General features: G+C 40.2%; 1 protein-coding gene across 1 annotated transcript; it reads left to right on the top strand.

The window, feature by feature from the left end:
- The first annotated feature begins 5317 nt into the window (after positions 1-5317).
- OR10G6 (olfactory receptor family 10 subfamily G member 6) lies at positions 5318-6253 on the top strand. The gene has a single exon (NM_001388798.1). The coding sequence runs from the start codon at positions 5318-5320 to the stop codon at positions 6251-6253; it is 936 nt and encodes a 311-aa protein (NP_001375727.1).
- Positions 6254-12661: the final 6408 nt, after the last annotated feature.

Genomic DNA, 12661 nt, shown 5'->3' on the forward strand with positions numbered 1-12661 from the left:
TCCACTATTTCATCCCTGCTCCATGACAAAATAAAGTATTATTTATAATAGAAGGCTACTGGGCTTCAGTATGTTCTTTATTTGAACTGATGCAGATTGGAGATTCTCAGACCCTCCCTGTAAGTTGTCACTTACGTGAGAAATTCCTACCTCCCTCCCAGAGACCTTCCATGGCCCCATCCATAAAGAAACTCAAATGGGAGGCAAAGGGAGCTCTAGAATAGAAAAACAGCCACGTAGGCTCCCTAAACATGGATAAAAGGTCTTTCCTGACATTCCAAGGCCAAGAATCCACATCCGAATTAGAACCAAAGCCCCAGTTAGTAATCAAGTATTCTTTTGCCTGGTATTATTCTAGGTAAATATTTATTCCCATCAGGGATACCACAAAGTTTAAAATCCCTCTATGACAGAGGAATGAGGTGTCTGGAGTCTAGTTCCTTCCATCTTTCTTTCTACATGTAGAATTCTCTCAGCAGAACCCTAAATCTCACTTAAAATCTATATCATGAGGAAGTATAGAAAACTAGGGAATCGTGTCCTTATACTAAGGGAATGTACTAATCAACTGATGCTGATTTTCTTAAGTGGAGAATGGCTCAGTCAAAAAATAAAGCAATTGCAAAGTTGTGTCTCACAGCATGTTACATTAAAATTACGCACCAACAATGGTTCAAAGTAAATAATTAAAACATGCTAAGAAACAAAAACTTTTTCAACTAATTTTTATTGATCTATAGTTTGACCAGTACTATTCCAGAACTACACGTTCCTCTCTTCTCACAGATATAGTCCTTATTATATATCTACATAGACTTAGAGGAGATTGTATCTACTACATACACAGTACAATCTTTCACTTATGAACCTATTCTCTTTATTTTATTTTTTCTCTTTTTTTAAGATAGATTTATTTATTTATTTATTTATTTATTTATTTATTTATTTATGATAGACATAGAGAGAGAGAGAGAGAGAGAGAGAGAGAGGCAGAGACACAGGCAGAGGGAGAAGCAGGCTCCATGCCGGGAGCCCGACATGGGACTTGATCCCGGGACTCCAGGATTATGCTCTGGGTCAAAGGTAGGCACTAAACCTTTGAGCCACCCAGGGATCCCCTATTTAGAACTGTTTTTTTTTTTCAAGTGTAAAATAGGGGTGTGCTCTAGATCATTTCTCCAAAGGGCCTTCCAGCTCTAAGTGTGTTTCACTTTTAAGGGATTGCCAAAATTTCATACTCCATCTACCTTGGTCTCTTATTTGCATATTGGATGATCAAGACATTTCTGCTTGAAACAGTATTGTCTGTCTTAAGAATTTACCCTTTGAATTTGAGTGGAATTCAAAGGGCACTTTTAGGTGATTAGTGTATGGCACTCATGTAGCATCTTCCGCTTTAAAGTTCTTTCATATTCCCTCCCCCACTTTTATGGGATAAACAGATAAGGCAACATTAGCTCCAATTTAGATAGAGGAGTGATCCTCCCTGACTCCTGATCAAATGAATGGTCTTAGCAGGATCCTATGCTTCAGGAACTCTACTAAATAAACTTCCTGGATTTGCCCTAGCTCACATATTGCTGCTAATAAAGCCCACTGCAACTTGTTTTCATGCAAGTTAATTGCCCCTGAAGGATGAAGCAGAAGTGATGTCAGCCTCGGCCCCCACCCCATGGGGACCACAGGAAGGAAGAAGCTACTGGCCAGAAAGTGAGACTCCAGAGCTCAAAGCCCAGAGACATCACTGCCAACACTTTCAAAAAGGCCACAAAGAGGAGGGACATGCTCAGAGAAGTGTACAGAAGGAATACAGTGACAAAATCAAGCTCGGGCATGTCAGAGGAGCCCAAGGACCCTGTCCAACTCAGAAAGGGACTTCCACAAGAAACAGCAAAGAGCAAGGAGCTGAAGCAAGCAGCAGGCCATGGTCTCATGGCAGACTCACAGCCAGGTAGAGGCCCTCAGCAGAGAAGACTCCAGAAGGCAGGCAGGGGTGTAGCGATGGAAGTTCTTCTGACACACATATTTATTAGAAGTATGTGAGAGGTGCTGGGAACAGCCAGGACAGCCAAGATCTCCTAACAGCATATGCTTTACAAATACACAGGGGTGGGGGTGGGGGTGGAGGTAACTTTATGCTCTGCTCACCACCTCTCAGAATTTTCTGAGCTACATGAGTTTCGGGGCCTACCTCAAGCCTAGTTCAGCTCATTCAGGATTTGAAATGGCCAAAGAATGCTAGTATATGGGTACTGGTGTCCTTTATCCCAGGACTGATTGTGGAGACTGCTTCTTTTTCTCAACACAAAGATGAGTATATCATATGTTGATAAGATCGTGTGACCCAGATTAAACTGTATACACCATGCAACTGGAGCAGTTTTAGTTTCTAATGGGTAAAGGAGGGTATTTCTTGGTTCTCCTAGGGGAGAAATTATAATTTCTGTGTAGAGAGAACAAGATATTATAAAAATGAATGAAAATGGAGATGGCAGGGCAGCAGGGAGACAAGAGAAAAAGTACAATACAAAAGAGAATTGGGGCTAGCAGGAAAATTGATCATCTATATGTAGAAACTAAATTTAAAATTGTAATTTATATGGATGCAGGAGAGATTGTGATTTCTTTTTGGGAGGCAGGAGTCACCTCCTCTCTCTCTCTCTCTCTCTCTCTCTCTCCTTTTTAACAAAAGAGAAACTGAGATTAAAAATATTAAGTGATTTGTTCAAAATAATGTAACTAGGAAGTAGGGACACTCGACACTCTAATTCTTATGATCTCAGGATTAAGAACTACCCAATATTATCCTGGATTCAGTATTTAGACAACAGGGACAACCAGACAGAGGAGAATGAATTTATTCAATAGGATTTAAGAATCTCAGTGCAAGGGGTGCATGGGGACTTTAGTCAGTTAAGTGTCCAACTCTTGGTTTTGGCTCAGGTCATGATCTCAGGGTCATGACCAGCAAGGTAGGGCTCTACATTCTGTGTGGAGTCTGCTTGGGTTTCTCTCTCCCTCCCTCCCTTCTTTTCATTCTCTATAAAATAAATAAATAAATGTTAAAAAAAAAAAAAAAAAAGGAAGAAGAAGAAGAAGAAGAATCTTCCAGTGCAAGATATGCCACAAACATGGGATGAAAAGAAAATGAGACAAAGTCCCTTTGGAGCTCACAGTCTAATAGGGGAATTCAGGCACTCAGAAGGGTAAATTGCAGCATGCTTCGTGAGCCCATAGAAACGTGAAGGATTGTGGAGGCTACATAGATAGAGTGACCATCTGGGGAAAAGGGAAGAAAGGATTTCCTTAGTAGATCACACATGAATGAGACTTGGAAGATTACCAGAAAATGTGGGGGCATCTAGAACAAGGCCTTCTGGATTAAAGAGATTGATGTTTAAGGAAACAGGAAAGAATGTTTGGCTATAGCATAAATTAGCGGGATGGAGCAGAAAAGGGAGGCTAGGGAAGTAAATCAACACCATATCATGAAGCTCCTTGTTCTCTAGGCCATGCTAGTAATTTTGCACTTGCCCTTGGGTGCTTTGGTGCCAGTAAGGCTGGTAAGCAAAGAAATGTCTAAGAAATCTCTAAGAACTCCTTCTGAAATTCTTTCAGAATAGATTCTCTACCTCTATGGTAAGAGATTATTTAGTTTCTCTGTGATTTAGACCCTTCCTGAGGGTGACCACCTGTCTCAGTTTGTTCTGGACTCTTCTAGGTTTAACAAGGAAATTTTCATGACAGAAAATTTCTCAGCCCGCAAAAACCTGTTTGCACTGTAAGAGTAGTCTCTGTGACACTGAAGAAGATGAGGAGGGCTAAGATTCTGGATACATAATGATTCACATTATAGGAGAGAGGAAGTAGCCAGATGGCAGCCATAGTTACAGTGTTGGGTCTTCTACCCTTTTAGAGTCCAACTGGAAACCAAATTTCATTCCACACCCACTGAAGCCTTCTGAATGATTCTGGAAGGTACCACATCATTTTGAATGCTTGCCTCCACTTGGTAAACAGATTATTAAAGCAAAACTGCATAGAAAGAAGGTGATACTAGGAAGGATCCCCTCACATAAGCCCTCAGCATCTGAAAGAGCTCTGGTCATGTCCCTGATTTCTACCTTTCGCTGTGGCTGGTGCCAATCACCAGTAGTACTACGATAAAAGGTTCTTTGTCATGCTGCTTCAAATCTGGGGACTCAAATCTGCTATGGGACAACCCACAGGAAGCTACAGGTCCACTTCAGACCTCAAGCACAAATGCAATGACTGAATTTGCCTAATAATGAGGACCATGCCATATAGTGGATGGAAGATAATAGCTAATGTTGATGGAGAGCTGCTATAGATTATGTGATTTTATTTAATCCTTACAACAATCCCATGAAATGAGCACAATGAATGTTCCCACTTATAGAATTAAGCAAGGAAAGGGGAAGTGGCATTTCCAAATTTACCAATATATGAGTATAAGTGGAAGAGCTAGGATTTTTAATTCTGGTCTGACCTCTGAGGGCATGCTCTTCCGATATAATACATTCTTCCTTAGTGAATGGATGGATGGATGGATGGATGGATGGATGGATGGATGGATGGACTGGCAGACTGCATTTATCAAGAAGCAGAGAGAAAAGATGACAATAGGTGTCTTGTGAATGTGATTTTGTATTGCTTCACTATCTTGAAAGATTTAAAATGACATGTATGATTTTGAGATGCACTTCATGAAAATGGTAATTTCTACTTACAACTTCATTCAATGTGCAGCCCAAATAATGCATGTTTAAAAGTTTATGCTGATTTTTATTGGGCACACCTACATTAGGAAATATAATACCAACTCTCATGTTGTTAAAAAAAATGAATAAGTTGTTACTTATCTTTCTGCTATATTGATTAGCGATCAAAGTGAAGGAAAACAATGAAATGGCTATTTTTTCATGGATTGATTTAGGTTTTATATGACTGCTTCTTTCTGACGTGAAGACCTCTGTATATGGTCTTTCTTTCAGTGCCCTCAATTACATACACATAATCTGTTCCATAGGTTTTAATCTTGGACAAAACAATTTCTTCCTGGAATCAAGCAGAATCCCAAAATCAAGGGTTGGGCAGGTGGGTGGGGATGAGGGGAGGTTGGGTGTGAGGGTGGCGGAATGATTAAGGATGAGAGCTAGAGCATGATCTCTCTTTCTGAGACACTTCTGTCCATGTTTGAGGATGACACAGAATATATGTTCTATGCCTAGAGAGTTTAAAGGGCCTTGAGCTTTCCCTTCTGCTACTTCTTCTGGCAGATGTGAACAGCAAGGAAATGCACAGTGGAAACCAGACTTCTGTGTCCCATTTCATTTTGGTGGGCCTGCACCACCCGCCACAGCTGGGGGTGCCACTCTTCCTGGCTTTCCTTGTCATCTATGCCCTCACTGTCTCTGGCAATGGGCTCATCATCCTCACCGTCTTGGTGGACACCCGGCTCCACCGCCCCATGTACTGGTTCCTGTGTCACCTCTCTTTCTTGGACATGACCATTTCTTCTGCCATTGTCCCCAAGATGCTAGCTGGCTTTCTCCAGGATAGCAGGGTTATCTCCTTTGGAGGCTGTGTAATCCAACTTTTTTCTTTCCATTTCCTGGGCTGTACTGAATGCTTCCTTTACACACTTATGGCTTATGATCGTTTCCTGGCCATTTGTAAGCCTTTACATTATGCCACTATTATGACCCGTAACATCTGTAACTTCCTGGCTTTGGGTACCTGGCTGGGAGGCACCCTCCACTCACTTTTCCAAACCAGCTTCATATTCCGCCTGCCTTTCTGTGGCCCAAACCGAGTAGACTACTTCTTCTGTGACATTCCTGCCATGCTGCGTCTAGCCTGTGCTGACACCACCATCAATGAGCTGGTCACCTTTGTAGATATTGGATTTCTGGCCCTCACCTGCTTTATGCTTATCCTTACTTCCTATGGTTATATAGTGGCTGCCATTCTGCGAATCCAGTCAGTTGATGGGCGTCGCAATGCCTTCTCCACCTGTGCTGCCCACCTGACCGTTGTCATTGTTTACTATGTGCCCTGCACCTTCATTTACCTCCGTCCTGGCTCTCAGGAACCTCTGGATGGAGTGGTTGCTGTCTTCTACACTGTCATCACTCCCTTGCTTAACCCCATCATCTACACACTCCGCAACAAAGAGATGAAAGCAGCACTGTGGAGGCTGGGAGGCCGCAAGGATGTGCAGCCTCACTGACTCATGTATTGCAGACATGCAGAAGACACTAAAATTTAGGACACCAAATGGGACACGAATAACTGGGGAGATTTAAAACAGAAAGGAAAGAAGGATCCATGCAGACGCTAGAAGACTCCTAGGGGCAGAGATAGATATTCTGGATTATTTCCTGCTTTCAAAACAATTTTTTCCATATTTCTTCCTTGAAATCTAATGAGAATCAAGCAAAGCAGCTTAGCAAGGATGGAAGCTTGCAGAAAATATCCAAGAAAAGTAAACATACACATAAAAAGTCTGTTTCTCTCTGGCATCAATCTACATGTTATTATTGCTTCTAATCCTTGAGCTGATTGCCATGTTGCTTTTTACATGTTATAAATAACCTTCATGCAAAACATGAAGATTGACATTGACATCAATTATATGAGGTAGGTATTATTATTATCCCCATGTAGCTGTGGGAAACTGAAGCCAGGGGATGGAGTGGTTTTTTCATATTTCCTGTTCTCAGCCTTTTACTTTAACAAAAATGGTTGATGAACTTGAACTTGAGGAGGCAATTCCACCACACTGTGAGGGAGCCATTTGTGTGCACTGCATCACTACCTCACCAGTTCTAGCCTTCGTGGGTTGTACAGGGCTCCACTTTGGTAAAACTGAGGGAAGTATGTCAAGGATAAGCTTATCTCTCCACAAACATAGACCAGATCCCCTGGTGTTTCCATGGACAACAGTGAAACAGATCATATGAGGTGGTGTGAGAATGTATGTGCTACCGCATTCCGGCATTTTCCCACAACTGTTGAGCATGAATGAGGAGCAGGATGGCGTGGGGCATAGACCTGGTTGCGAGATGATGATCTGAAGCCAGTCCTGTTGGTTTTCCTTGTGACAATATTGCTAGTATGTAGTGGAAGCCCTTCATTCCTATGTTATGGGTTACAGGCTGCAAGACATGGTTTCATTGTTTCGGATGTATGTGAGAGAGTGCAACCCAGAAAGGATCACTATAGTCTCTAAAACCAATTCCAATTGTTAAAAAAAAAAAAAAAAAAAAACTATGATAATGAGTAAGAATTAAAGAGCAGAAACTCTCAGAGATGAAATTTCTATGGTCAGTGGCTTTTCTTGCTGTCTGCTGTAAGAGCAGGGATGCAAGCTTGCACACCTAACTATGCGTGAGGAGGCAAGCCAGTTCAACTCAACAGGAATGTATTCAGTGTAACTTACAAAATGTGACATTGTCGTCTGTTTCAAATGAGTTTATAGTCTTATGAATAAGAAATGCATTTGTATCTGAGCATAGAAATAAAATTTATGACAAGAAAATGAATAAGGAACAACTGGTACAGTTCAGGAAAAGGGGGCAGAGATGTACAATAAGTACGTAGTAGTTCAGGAAAAGGGGACAAAGAAAGGGCATTGGGTCTAGATTTTGTAAAGCAGGCATTATGGTTTGAAGGTCTTGAAAAATCTACTCAGTTAGAAGAAAAGAATAGATAGAAGTTTTTGTGTGAAGGGAAAAACAAAAATCCCCTAAGGATAATCCTAAGAGAATTGTTCTAGAAAAGTCTAGTTACCTATTTTAGGAGGAGAAGCCCTGGGGCTAGGAAAAGCAGTTACAAATTCTACTTGGCACACAAACAAACTCGGGTGTCATGGGCACCTCAACATCCCACAGTCCAAGAGGAGGCTGAATTGAATAAGCCTCTGGGCCAGAACAGACCACCTAGAAGTTGGATGAAAGCAAACATAAGGACTTCTCTTCCCGTTAAGGCGGATGACACATCATCCACAAAACTGAAGGCTTACATCAAAAATTCCATTTGTTGTTTGACTTTTAACAGAGAAATATATGTTTCTTCAATTTAAAAAAAGACGTCTAAAAACATAACACAACAAATTTTACTGTAGCCTCCAACCACAGTTACAGCCGCAGCAGAGCTGATGGGTGAACTTAAGTCTGAGTCTAGAGTTTGAACTCTTCACTAGAAGGAACCACGGGGAGTAATGTTTCCTATGGAACTTCACCTCTTGGGAGGGTGTTTTGTTTTCAAGTTTGTTTTGAGGTTATCTAGGCTTGGGAGTGGGAATAAATAAAGTGGAGGGAAAGTACCGGCCTGAATGTTTCTCCAGCGTTAAAAATGGAAACTCAGAACATACCACTGCTTAGAGTTTGAATATTCAGTATGCCTTGGCTTCCTTCTAAATTTGGCTCATATTTTAAAATTCAAGAAACTCTCTGGCTTCATATTTTAAAGTTTTAGTAATTTATCCACGTAGGGTTTTATATTAGAGAAAGATGCAAATTAGAAAATTGTGTTAGCTTTCATTCCCAAATGACTAGCTAATTGTCACATGACACTTATTAAATATTTGTCACACATACACATATCCTTAATATGCTACCTTTTAAATATACTAGATTCTTACAATTATTTGATCTTATTTCACAATATCCTTTATATATATGTATGCGTACACACACACAAAATGCAGATTCCATTAATATGTCTCTTAGCACAAACTTTTTGAATAGCTGCATTTTAAAAATATTTTGAAATACCCAGTAGGACTACTCTCCCATCTTTTCTATTCATGTTTGGATTATATCCAGCTTATAGTTATTTAGGTGGACTTATACATATTTTATAATTTATATTTTCTGTATTATGGTGTAGTATATATTATATTATTTAGAAATGTCTTGATTTATATGTTTTGCTGTAATGATCTAATAGTCACTCTAGGTTGTGTTTGTATATATCTGTTAAAATCACTTATGTAGCAATTTTTTAATTTAATATTCCACAAGAAATCTGATTGTGCTTACTTTTAAATTCCTAGAGAACATTTCAATTTACCCATTTCACTTCACCTTTCTAGAACTCATTTTCTTCATCATTTAGTTTTAAAATAAAGTTAAGCAACATACAATCTCTAAGCTACCTTCTGTTTTGATATTCAAAAGATCTCTAATTGTCCCATTACCACTGTTACCATGAAATATTTTTAAAGTTGGTGTATGTAGGAAATGTTCTTGAGAGAGAGATAGGAAAAGAAGAATCATAAAGTATCAAAGACTGACAGCCACTGGCCTGATTTTTTTTTCAGTCGTCATTTATATGCCAGAAGTAACAAAATATAGTATGGACAATTTTATCAAAACTTTGTTTCTGTTTTCACTTACTGCATAATTTGACTATTTCATTGCATTCAAAGGGTCAGGGTAGAGCTAACTGATGGAAATGAGGTATCTTAATTTAAACTGCATGTAAAGAATATTCTAATATATATGAACTGTCCAACAGTGTAATGGGCTTTTCTGTGAAGTAGTATATTATCATATGGAAAGGGTCATGGAGATATTGGTGGGTTGGTCCAGTAAAAGTGAGGATGTTGTGCTATGTCACATGTCCCACAGTTAATGGCTACTGTTAACAGAATACTCATTATGTATAAGTATTTTAGAGAAGTGGAGTTGACATACTGAGCGTGAGGTGAGAAACTGAGCCATCTGGCCAGTAAGTGATGTTGATAGATTGTAAACTCAAATCCATGTAACTCCAAAGTTCAGGCTCCTTGTGCTATACTCTCTCAAAGATGCTCACAGGAAGCACAAAAATCCATAGCACAGCACTTCTTCCTAGAGGGCTCTGATGCATGCACAGAGAAGGGTGAAGTAGTCCACTAAGCCAGTTTTAGAATAGGATCCCCAACACAATACACAGTCATTGCACCTGGAGTTCACAGAGGAGCCAGGACACTCTTAGACAGAGTAGGAAAATCTTCTGGAGGAGAAAATCTCGATCTTAAGCTCCAATAGTGGTATAGATTCTTGCTTCTCAAAGTGCAACCAACCCATGGACTAGCAGCATGGGCATCACAGGGGAGGATTAAGAAAGGCAGCATGGGCATCACAGGGGAGGATTAAGGTGTGGGCCCTACTCCACACCTGCTGAATTAGATTCTGTATATGAAGATTCTCAGGGGATTCACATGCACATGTGAAGGTCTAAGGAGCTTTGGAGATATTCTCAGATGAAAATGAGAGTCGATTTCTTCAAGGTGGACTAGAGCAGAGTGAGGAGAACAGGAGGAAATTGTGATTAGGAGACGTGAGGAAATCTACCTGAATAGAGAAGTCTACTGAATAGAGGAAGGGTGGAGGAAAAAAGAATAAAGAGACAATAGTCAGATTTTAGATAGTCTTGAATTGTGAAGTGAAAACATTATGGAGCACAGCAAGGAAGCATGTGGGGGTGTAGTGGTTCACATTTCAAGGGGGAGCAGTGAGATACCCCTGGCTGGGATTTGATCTGGCAGTGACATGCGGGGTGGAGTGACTCATTCAAGGGGAGAGGTGACGATTGAGGAAACCTTGTAGGCGACTATTCTCATCATCCAGTGAGGATGAAATAAAAGAATAACGGTAAATGTTGTAAAAATTAAGAGGCAGATACAGATGGAGAGACATTAGGCTAGTTAGACTGAAATGAAAATAAAAACTCAAAGAGAACTTTGTATTGGGCTTGATCATTGAAGAGACTGACAAGGGGTGTGCAGAAAGACAATTTCTGAAAACCTGAAGAGACAAAATCCATAGAAGAGCATACCATGAACCACGGGAATTGACTCTCTGATCATTCAGTGAATACACAATCCCAAGCTTTGGGAGAGTCTGTACAGCTTGAGCTACAAAGAGCTCACTCTGATTGTGTACAAATTGGGATCATTATGTTTCTCCCAACGTAATAAAATGCAGACTCCAAGCAATAGTTTATACAAGTTTAATAAACTTTTCCATGCCTCTGAGAAATAAGGCCTTAGCCCATCACATCTGCAGTCTAAAAACCTTTTAAAAAGCAAGAGAGGGGTGCCTAGGTGGCTCAGTTGGTTAAGCTTCGAACTCCTGGATTTCAGCTCAGGTCATTATCTCGGGGTCATGAGATCAAACTCTGCCCTGGGCTTGGAGCCTGCTTGAGATTCTTTTTCTCCCTCTGCCCCTTCACCCCCACTCCGCTCTCCTCACATGGACACATACACTCTCTCTAACAATAACAATAAAAAGGCAGGATAGTAAAAGTCTGGAAGAAATCAAGTTTTGCCCCACCTTCAGTAGAAGTTGGATTTTCCAGGCTTTCTTGGAGATAATGCATTTACTCAGATAGGACGTTAGTCCTTTCTCCACCTGGCTATACTCTGTGTGTGGAATGCAATGAGCAATTTCTCTACTGAGGGATTCATACAGACAGGAAGCAGCCAATAATAAAGTTCTCTGACTTTTAAGGACCTGCAGAGTTATATGTTTTTACATGTCCCATGAAGGAAATGGCACTTGGAGGTGACCTCTTTAAAAAAACAAATGTTAAAATGCAAAATTTGGACACAGGTGGGTAAAAAGAGGAGCAAGTAACCAGCTACCCCAAGTGAAAAGATGGTCATGGGGATGAATGGTACAACTACAAGCAGGTGAATCCTTCCTCTTGAGCAGCACATCCAGTGTCACTGTGATTGAGAAGCTCTCATGCTAATGACTGTGGGCTCATTATAAAGCTCACCTTATCCCCTGAATCTCTTCTTGTATCACTGCTGTAAGCATAGCATCTGTTAGGCGTTGCTAAACTATTTTTATCAAGTATCTAAAATATAAAAGACATATATTGCTAGGCCCCTCAGGAGATACACATAGATCCAGATGCAGCATAAAGCACTAACAAGAGGAATTGGCTATTCACACAGAAGGAAAATGCTAGGTTGACAGAGACAGACCTCGGCTGCCTTGAAAAGTGTCGATTGTGCTTCAGATGGTGCAATCTCCACTGTTTAAGTGGAGAATCAAGAATGGTCAGTGCAAAAGCATCATATGGAAATATTGAGAGGAGTGTGAGATACTAAGTGTGACCAATTAGTAGAAATGAAAATATATCAAGTGTGAGTATTTACATTATTAACCGAAGTGTTTTTAGAGAAAATAGAAAGGTACATAGTAGAGCTAATTCAAAGATGGGCATGAAGTCTTAGAATATTAGATGCAGAATTATAAATAGTGACCCATTAGTGAGCAAATTATTCAGCAGTTGCTATAGCACACCTAGAAACCTTGTATAACCTTACGGCTTAAGTATTTTTTTTATCAATTTACATTTGAGGAAACTAAGTTTCAAAAACTTCAAGGGACTTCACAACAAGCTACTCTGCTTGCATGGATTTGAACACAAGTCTATTTCTTTCCAGAACACACACTCATTCACTGCATCCGAGTGCCTTGGGGAGCATCAGCTATAATCCCTTTGTTACATGGGATGCCATCTCATTCAGAAGATTTCATGTCGTGTTCTTCTTTTTTAAAAAGAGATTATTGAGTGAAATTTACTCATTTTAGGCATATAATTCAATTTTTTTAAGTCTACACGAGTTGTGCAT

Source organism: Canis lupus, chromosome 5 (genome assembly GCF_011100685.1).
Source record: "Canis lupus familiaris isolate Mischka breed German Shepherd chromosome 5, alternate assembly UU_Cfam_GSD_1.0, whole genome shotgun sequence".
Taxonomy (NCBI): domain Eukaryota; kingdom Metazoa; phylum Chordata; class Mammalia; order Carnivora; family Canidae; genus Canis; species Canis lupus.